Source organism: Asterias amurensis, chromosome 10, assembly GCF_032118995.1.
Source record: "Asterias amurensis chromosome 10, ASM3211899v1".
NCBI lineage: Eukaryota > Metazoa > Echinodermata > Asteroidea > Forcipulatida > Asteriidae > Asterias > Asterias amurensis.
In genome coordinates this window covers 12,897,539-12,907,638 of record NC_092657.1, presented here as the reverse complement: position 1 = coordinate 12,907,638, position 10,100 = coordinate 12,897,539, and the positions used below count along the sequence as shown (strand labels likewise).

Genomic DNA, 10,100 nt, shown 5'->3' with positions numbered 1-10,100 from the left:
AAACAAACAAACAAACAAACAAACAAACAAACAAACAAACAAACAAACAAACAAACAAACAAACAAACAAACAAACAAACAAACAAACAAACAAACAAACAAACAAACAAACAAACAAACAAACAAACAAACAAACAAACAAACAAACAAACAAACAAACAAACAAACAAACAAACAAACAAACAAACAAACAAACAAACAAACAAACAAACAAACAAACAAACAAACAAACAAACAAACAAACAAACAAACAAACAAACAAACAAACAAACAAACAAACAAACAAACAAACAAACAAACAAACAAACAAACAAACAAACAAACAAACAAACAAACAAACAAACAAACAAACAAACAAACAAACAAACAAACAAACAAACAAACAAACAAACAAACAAACAAACAAACAAACAAACAAACAAACAAACAAACAAACAAACAAACAAACAAACAAACAAACAAACAAACAAACAAACAAACAAACAAACAAACAAACAAACAAACAAACAAACAAACAAACAAACAAACAAACAAACAAACAAACAAACAAACAAACAAACAAACAAACAAACAAACAAACAAACAAACAAACAAACAAACAAACAAACAAACAAACAAACAAACAAACAAACAAACAAACAAACAAACAAACAAACAAACAAACAAACAAACAAACAAACAAACAAACAAACAAACAAACAAACAAACAAACAAACAAACAAACAAACAAACAAACAAACAAACAAACAAACAAACAAACAAACAAACAAACAAACAAACAAACAAACAAACAAACAAACAAACAAACAAACAAACAAACAAACAAACAAACAAACAAACAAACAAACAAACAAACAAACAAACAAACAAACAAACAAACAAACAAACAAACAAACAAACAAACAAACAAACAAACAAACAAACAAACAAACAAACAAACAAACAAACAAACAAACAAACAAACAAACAAACAAACAAACAAACAAACAAACAAACAAACAAACAAACAAACAAACAAACAAACAAACAAACAAACAAACAAACAAACAAACAAACAAACAAACAAACAAACAAACAAACAAAAACTAAACAAAAAAACAAACCCCTTCTCTATGACATTACAAGACCCAAATGGTTTTAAAAGTATTTTCATTACAAGAGTTTCATTTTGTCTCGAAAAATTAAAGTCACAGGGAAAATTGCATTGAATTTAAATTGGTAAATAAAGTGTTTTTTTTACCAGAGCACTCGCAGGTCACGGTATCAAGATCCTCGTCGAGACCACAAGTTATGGCACAATCTGAATAAAATTATGGAAGAAAAGACAATTAGTGCCGAATGTATTTATAGCAACAATTAATTCTGAAGAAATTACTTGTGGCGCCAAAAGTATATTTTTTTTTACTAAACATACGCAATGGGCTGAATGAACTTGTTCACCATTATTCCCCTACTCGGACTCTACCATATTTTTATAGCCACAAATCTTTTTCTTACGCCTCACCGTTTCGTAGTCTTCCTGTGCAGATTGGTAAGACACTGCTCTAGAATTGCCAGGGTCATGGGTTCGAATCCCACACGAGTTATGCCTGTGATGTTTGTTTCACAGGACTCGGGAAAGTATACAGTGCTACCAAACATTGGTGTATGGGTAAAAAACAAAAATTAAAAATTCATATCCAGAACATGTTGATTAAGTTTACCTGAGCATGTTTCTCCACTCCAGGGGATGTTTTCACAACCGCAACTACAATCCGCATCATTCCTTACACCTTCATTCATGCAAGACAGTGAGCATTCTACAAAAACAAGAAACAATTGTTTTTAATCCAAAGCCAGTCCCTTCTCTTAACCCCCCCCCTTTTGGCCCCTACACTTTGTTAACCTCTTGCTTTTTTCTGCATGCTATCAAACCCCGTCATGTATTTCCACTTCACTGCGTATGTTTCACTTAGTTACCTGTTCATGTTTGTTGTATTGTCATTTAGCCTTTAAGAAAGACTCTGCTAGGGTCAAAACATCAGGTCATTAACTTTTTTTTGCAAAACTAAATTTTCTGAGGTGTGTGGAACCTTTTTTAGTAAGACTGTAGCTCTTAATAAAGTCAGGCCAGGGAATACTTTTTAAAATTACATCGCAGTGCAGGTCATTTGGTTGATACGTACAATGTACAAGTCATTCATTTTGTTTAGTAATTAAATGCACAATAATAATAATAAAAATAATAATAATAGCTTATTCTTATATAGGGTGTTTCATAACTAAAATAAATACCAATGTGCTTTACAAAAAACTACGGAAGCGTATATAGGACATACTGGAAGAAACAAAAATCGGGCCCACCATTTCGCCCGGATTAGTAATTCGCCCGGGCGAATTAGTAATTCGCCCGGGTGGATTACTAATTCGCCCGGGCGGATTACGAGGCCGCATGTTTACACAGGGCTACATGTATGATTTCACTTTTACTTAAACAAACATCACCGGATAAAAGTTCTCTTTAACCCCTTCCAGCCTCCTTTTTCTCCTTCAACCCCCCCCCCCCGGTGTTGGTTTCTATACAAATGTTCACTGAACCCAATAAGAACAATGTATTGGATCATTAGGTTTAAGGAGCCATCTTGAATTTCAAAATGACCGCCAATGGGAGACTTTTGGGACGCTTGGTGGCAGCAGACTTCCCAGGTAAAATCCATTGGTCTTGGTAATATGCGCATGCCCAGAACTACACAAACAATGCAATTTACCTGGAAAGTCTGCTGCCACCAAGCGTCCCATTTCCATCCCAGCTAACTCCGACAAACTGGCCCAGATCTTGCCCAGATATGACAAGTCCTAGCCTGCTCTGGGCCAGTTGATGATATTGTTATCTTGGCCTGACCTGACCGCACCAATTCAGTTGCTGTCAGATCTGGGCCATGTCTGGCCAGACCAGCTCCGATCAAGATCAGAATGCCAAAGAATGGCAGATCTTGGCATGGTATTGCAAGACCAGGTAACCCTAATGTTAGGTCTGTGTCAGGTCATGCCACACACGTTTAGATGGCGTCAGAGACATGGCATCACATATTAAACACATATTGCCATTCTTTGAGTATGTTCGGCCAGATCTTGCAAAGATCTGAAATCATCAGATCAGGTGTGGCAAGACCTGGCATAGATCGAAAACTCATTTTCCGGGCTTGGTTACTTCTGGCCAAGATCTGACGTCATTTGACCTGGTTTGGAGGAAACACCTTGCCCACATTTGCCATTATCTGAGCTCGTGTGGCCAGAACAGGCAGAGATATAAAACTATCTGATACATTGTGGCCAAACCTGGCACAGGTCTGACATCCAGATTTATTGACCTGGCCTTCCTCGGCTCAGATTTGAAATCAATTGACCCGGTATGGCCAGACCTGGCACAGACTAAGAAGATCTGACCTGGCTTGGCTTAACCAGACCCAGATCTAATACGGAATCGGTGTAGTCTGGTCGGGCCCAGACATATCAGTAACTGGCCAAGACCAAACCAGGGCCTGTCGCTTCTGGGCAATATCTGGAGCCAGTTTGTCGTAATTAGCTGTGATGGATATGTTTTTATTTGGTTTGTTAAACAGTAAAACTAGCCAGTATACCTACATCTATGCGTCTCCACAGACCAAGATATGTCAAACAGGCACATTTAATTGGAAGCCATTTTGAAATTCAAGATGGCTCTTTTAACCAAATGATCCAATATTATAACCATCCAATTGGGTTCATTGACCCTGCAAACATGGGTATAGACACCAACACCAAGTTTCTGTGAGGCTCATCATAGACCATGATACAGGCAAAAATGCATTTGATAGGCGGCAATTTTGAAATTCAAAAAGGCGGCCTTAACTTCATGATGTAATATTGTTTCTATTGGTCTTATATTTATATTATTATATTAATGCTAGCTTGTGTAGCTTGATAGTCATTGCTAATGTTACTTTTAGTCATCAAAAACAGGATTTTCAACAACATTGCCAAAGTTAAGGAAACAAATACATAAAAAGGCGGTCATTTTGAATTCCAAGATGGCCGCCATCTGAAACAATTCAGTTGTACCTTTTATGTTATTCTAATCACAAAAATCACCGTTTTATGACATTCAATTGAATTTCAATTTTGCCAACATGTATTTTCTTGTTTTGTAAGACCTAAAGAAGGTATCTAGCTAGGTGGCATCTTCTAATCATTTATTTTCTACGGATCACCATATGCTCCTGGACTAAAAGCAGCTTTACAAACTGGAGCTCACAACCATGACGTTTTGAGAGTGGTTTGTGTCGGGGCTTTTCGCAAATCTATCAGAAGACTCTTCAGGATGGTGTCACATAATCACATTTCTTGGCACATACTACCAGACGAGCTGCCCACAAGATTACTTGTATTTTCCTTTTCCAAACAACCACCCGCCCCTCCCCTGTCGCCGGATTTGGTTTCGAATTTCCCGCTCCAGAATTATTTTGGCCTTTGGTACTTTCTGGATAGTGTCGGTCTCCCTCTTCCCCGCACTTTCTATCTTATCCAAACCCCACCCCTACCAACACCAGCTGTTCTACCTTGCCCCCCTCCCTAAAAAGAACTTTCTACAATACATATTAACGCCTCATACGTTTCTTTTAAAGCTTGGATTCCAATACATCTCTCTCCATGTAATGAGGAAAAATTATAAAATAATTAACCTTTAGCTTTTTGAACGTGTTGAGTGTGTCCCGGTTTTACTATTTACTGTGCTTGTCCCCCCTTCCCCCCAAAAAAAACAAACAATAAATAAATAAATAAAAAAACATTCATAGATGCACATGTTTTCTTCCATCAAAACAGATTTTTTTTGTGGTCATAATGTTCTCATCTCCGGGTCTGTTTAAACAGGGTTACATGTATGATTTTGCTTTTCCCTTTACACACGGAATAGTAATCTGCCCGGGCGAAATAGTAATCCGCTCGGGGGAAATAGTAATATGCCCGGGCAAAATTGTAATCCGCCCGGGCGAATTAGTAATCCGCCCAAAGACTTAGTTCGTACGGATAGCATATGGTGAGGAGATGTTGTGAGGAGGAACAGGGTGATCGGGCTGGTACATACGGGGTGATGTGGTCAGACAGGTAGCTGGGGCATGTTCCATGAATTGCTTTGAGTATGTGTTGGCATGGATTTCCTCAACATGACATTCTGAAACTTTGCATGTGAAAATTGTCATTTGAACAAACTTACCAGTACAAGTTGGGCCACTCCAGGGTGAAACACATGTACACGTACATAATACATTATCAAGCTCTCCATTATTTGAACATACTTGAGTACATTCTGGACAAGTGAAATAGAAACAAAAACATAGAAATTAGTATAACATATTGTTTTCAAACATTATTAACAAAGAGACTTATTGTATTGTCAATCAATCAATCAATCAATCAATCAATCAATCAATCAATCAATCAATCAATCAATCAATCAATCAATCAATCAATCAACCAAACAATCAATAAATCAATCAATCAATCAATTATGTATATTTTGTAAATGAATAAAGTGTCTGTTTTGAAAAGTGAAAACAGTGACATTGTTTCCAAATTTACTATAAATTTAAAAGAAACCGACAGCAACAAAATGGGATCTTCACTTTTGGCTTGCCTTTAAGAGACTGGGTATAGCATTCTATTTTTTATCCAGAAAGTGTGTCGCCATATGCTCCTGATTTTACAAGTCTGCTCAAAATACAAGCGAAAATTGGAGAACATGCATCAACTATCGCGGGTAAACTTGCACAAGAGGTCCCATTCTCAATTTGCTTGGAATCTCAAAAAACCCGGATGAACAGTAAATAAGTTCTGTCTAAACATTTAGGGAAATAAACGCAGATGCACCAGTGCCTGATGATGAGGGGAACGGTGGGAACTGTTTCTACCCTTACCAATTTCGCAGTCGTCACCGAGGAAACCAGCTAGACAGATGCAAGTGTAACCACGAAGGTTAGCGAACAGGTTGTTGTTACAAGTACCACCATTACCACATTGATTGGCAGGGTCGTCACATGGTGCTTTGGAGAGTAATAAAGAAAGTGTTTAGTTTAAATAATCAGGGGTGAAAGTCATTACTAACGAAAAAGTCTGAAACTTGGACACAAATTCAAAAGTATGTTAAAATGAAGCCATTTATGGTAACCCCTGAGGTTATAGATTACAAGGAGCTTTTGGAAACAGCACCCAAAGCACTAGAGAAATAGACCGATGAGCAGGATTTCTTTATTTGTGGGAAAAAAAATATTGTCTAATTTTCTTGACCAGGCCGACATAAAAGGTCTGAATTCAGTCAAAAGTCTGAACAATCTCATCCCTGAATAATAGCACTGCTTTTAACAAAGTTAGGGCAAAAATTAGGGATAGCTTAAAGGAACACGTTGCCTTGGATCGGACGAGTTGGTCTATAAAAAGCGTTTGTAACCGTTTTTTTATCAAATGCATATGGTTGGAAAGATGTTTTAAAAGTAGAATACAATGATTCACACAAGTTTGCTTCGAAATTGCGTGGTTTTCTTTTTACTGTGCGAACTAACACGGGCGGCCATTTATGGGAGTCAAAAGGTGCTATGTATATACAAACTTTCAGAAAGAAAGGTTATTGCAGTAATGAATTTTGAAACCCAATTATTTAGCACCTTATAAGGGTTTACAAGCTACGGCGCATACAGCAGCCACAGCCAGGAACACAGGGGTGAACCCCTTCTCTTTTCGATAAGTGCACTGGGTTCTTTTAAATGCGTTACACAACACATGGGACCAAGCAATGGCTAGCTTAAGGACACAAGTGTCACGACTGGGGATTCGAACCCTAACTCTGCTGATCAGAAACACCAGAGTTTGAATTTGTTGCTCTTAACCGCTCGGCCATGACACTTCCACATCTGCTCTAGGCAAAGGTCTTGTGCTCAAATCCAACTCAAGTAGTAGGACTTCCCAAAGAGCTGAACACATGTCCGTGTTCAACACAAATAATTAGCATGATTTTAAAGTACAGTGCAAGGGAACTTTTTATGTACTACAGTCAGCACCATCTTTTCTACAACAAATGAAGCAAGGGCAAAGGATATATTGGGAGTACAATGTATGTTATAATAATAATAATAACCAGTTTTTATATAGCCCTTTTCACACCCGAAGGGGCATCTCAAAGCGCTTTAATAATAATAAATAATAATATGAACACTTATAGTGCGCCGGTATCCACCACAAGTGATGCTCATGGCGCAAGGAAGAAACACAAAATTAATGAAAAGCAGCTGTGAAAAAGTGGGTTTTGAGGGCCTCTTTGAACTTATGAATAGAGGACATGTTACGGATATTAAGAGGCAGATTATTCCAAAGTAAAGGACCAGCATGAGAAAAAGCCCTGTCACCCCAACTGTTGTGGGTGTGGGGAACAACCAGTAATGACGAAGTGGATGATCTAAGACATCTGGAAGGATTGTAACGGGTAATTAATGGACAATTTTACTGAGGAGCAGAACCATGTAAAGAATGAAAAACAAGCAGAAGTAATTTGTATTGAATGCGATATTGAACAGGGAGCCAGTGAAGTGCATTTAAAACCGGAGTGGTATGGGTTCTCCTGGAGGACAAAGTGACAGAGTAAACGGTCTCAGCTCCCTGGGGAGTTTACTTACCCCTTTCTCCACAGTTGGTGCCTGTGAAGCCTGGACTGCAGGCACAAATGTAGCCTGTGTTTGATGTTACATCATTAGTACATGTCCCACTATTCTGACATGAAGCAGTAACACATGGCTCTACAGATACACATGACAAGTAGGGAAAAGGTCAAGATACATCATCTCAAAAATAGAAAGGAAATCTTTCATTACAGCGTAATAATAATAATAATACCAAAACTTACATCGTGCCCTTATCATTAAGACGTGCTCTAGGGCGCTGATCATTGCATTAAGGGCAAACTCAAAAGTAAGAAACGGGGTTCATTATTGGGAGTAAACATTCTAAAAATCATTCAAACTGTTAATAGTTTTATATAATGGCTTTACAAATTTATATCATTTTGTTGGGAAAGTAAAATTTGGCCATTATATGAAAGAAAAATATATTGTATAAAGTGTATTCTTATTTTCAAGAACTTTTAACACATAAAATTCAATAAGAAGATTTAAACTCATCGTGAAATAGAGTCTGGAGTTTGAGTTGTTTTCTCATTGATGAATTGCGTGAGACTACAGTCTATATTCAATGAAATGACCTGTCTAATGGACTTATGTAATGTATACTTACGCAATTCACAGTTTTGTCCTGTGAACCCTGCTAGGCAGCTGCATGAGTACCCATCGCTGGCTGTATTATCACTTGCACAGGTGCCACTGTTCACACATGGACTGGAATCGCACTCTGCAGATACAAAGTAAAAAGGTTCTTTAAAGGTAGGGTCATAGATAGGTAAATGTACTTCAACAATTAAAGACCATATCAAAACTTAAAACTTACTTGGTAAAAGACCTCCAGCTTTTGATAATGTGTAACATTTTGAAGAAATTATTCAATTTGAAGGACTATGGAGTGCGTTTGGCGACCATACCCAGAAACAAGTTTGAGCATTGGTCATCTGTTGAGTGTTTCCACGTGTTCAGTTGAACCGCGGTGGCGAGGCTGTTCAGACCAAATGGTAACTAACTTGTTGAATTGGCTGGGTTCATTTGGGTTGGTAAAACGCACTCATAGTTTAGACTGTATATCCCAAATATGGATTATTACTCCTGAGTGTGGCATAATTGCTCCAGAGTTTTTGTGATATCTCAACAACGCTAAAATGAAATGTTTGCAGGTTGTATGGATATACATATTAATAAGGGAATCAATGTGTGGTGAAGAGGTTTTCAACTAGTGGTTTAATCCCAACGAGGCCTGGTTCTTGATAATTTTACCGAGACGAAGTCAAGGTAAATTATCAAGAACCAGGCCTCTGCGGGTTTAAATCACTAGTTGAAAACCGATTCAACACACTTTGATTCCCATTCACAAATACCTTTTCAGTCAAAAACATCAACACTTTTTGGTCAAAAAGTAAAATAAATAAAAAAATTATAATTGTTCAATGATTTCTTTCAACACAACACCCCTCCAGCTATGAAATGGTAACGCCCTCCACCGCCCTAGGGTTAACAACTCCTTATAAGGGAATGCTGTGTGCGTCGCGCGTATTGCATGATGTGGCACAACTGGTTCAGCCGTTGCCCTCGACTAATAGGAATGAAGAAACTGTCTTATAAGCACAGGTGCAAGCTCGGGTGTCACGCCCATGTTTCAACACTTTTTACTGGTCATAAACAAAGTTTCCCCCCCCCCAATGACGCGCTCTCCACCAATAGGAATAGGGAAACTGTCTGAGGTATTTATGAATACAAAATAAATCATTCAAAGAAAAGTAGGGTCTGGGTTGATATATATACTTAAATAAAATATGAAAAAAAAAAAATTATTGGTGAGAAGGCTTGCAGCTGTTGATAGCATAAACTATTTTGAGAAAGGATTGAAATATGTCTCATTATCAGAAATAGTCATAATGTCTACTCACGTGGCGCTCCAATGATGAGGGTGTTTCTTATCACTTTATGGTTGAGCTGTACTTGATCCATGTTGCTCCCATCAAGAAGATCAAGGAAAGAAGCGACGATTGTAGCCTCCGGTGTCGCAGCATTCTTCATGTTTGTAGCGAACGTCACCAAGACAGTACTGTCTGAACCTGGGATGGGGGTAATATCATAGATGAGGACATCTCCAAAACCGGTTGATATAGCAGACTCTCTAAAGGTTGCTTCAATCTGGGGACACAAATTTGTAAAAATAAAGTTAGTGGCCTGACATTTTGACCCTAGCAGAGTCTTTCTCAAAGACTAAATGTAAAGCACATTGGTTGCTATAGAAATGAATACAGTAAAATTCTTCTGGTATAGTACCTTGGTTGCTATGGGTGTAGTACATTGGTTACCACTGGTAGTATATTGTTATGGGTATAGTACATTGGTTGCTACTATAGTAGCCTGGTTTTGCAACAGGTAGGTGTATTATAGTACATTTTAATA

The 10,100-nt window shown here is 37.8% G+C and overlaps 1 protein-coding gene across 1 annotated transcript in view; it reads right to left on the bottom strand.

The window, feature by feature from the left end:
• The window catches only part of LOC139942697 (uncharacterized), a 72,426-nt gene that overhangs the window by 3,838 nt on the left and 58,488 nt on the right, over positions 1-10,100 (bottom strand). The window contains exons 45-51 of the mRNA XM_071939501.1: positions 9,593-9,839; positions 8,296-8,409; positions 7,683-7,802; positions 5,934-6,059; positions 5,234-5,326; positions 1,704-1,799; positions 1,241-1,300 (exon numbers count right to left, since the gene is read on the bottom strand). Of these exons, the coding sequence (XP_071795602.1) occupies positions 1,241-1,300; positions 1,704-1,799; positions 5,234-5,326; positions 5,934-6,059; positions 7,683-7,802; positions 8,296-8,409; positions 9,593-9,839 (856 nt within the window). The remainder of the gene's footprint in view (positions 1-1,240; positions 1,301-1,703; positions 1,800-5,233; positions 5,327-5,933; positions 6,060-7,682; positions 7,803-8,295; positions 8,410-9,592; positions 9,840-10,100) is intronic.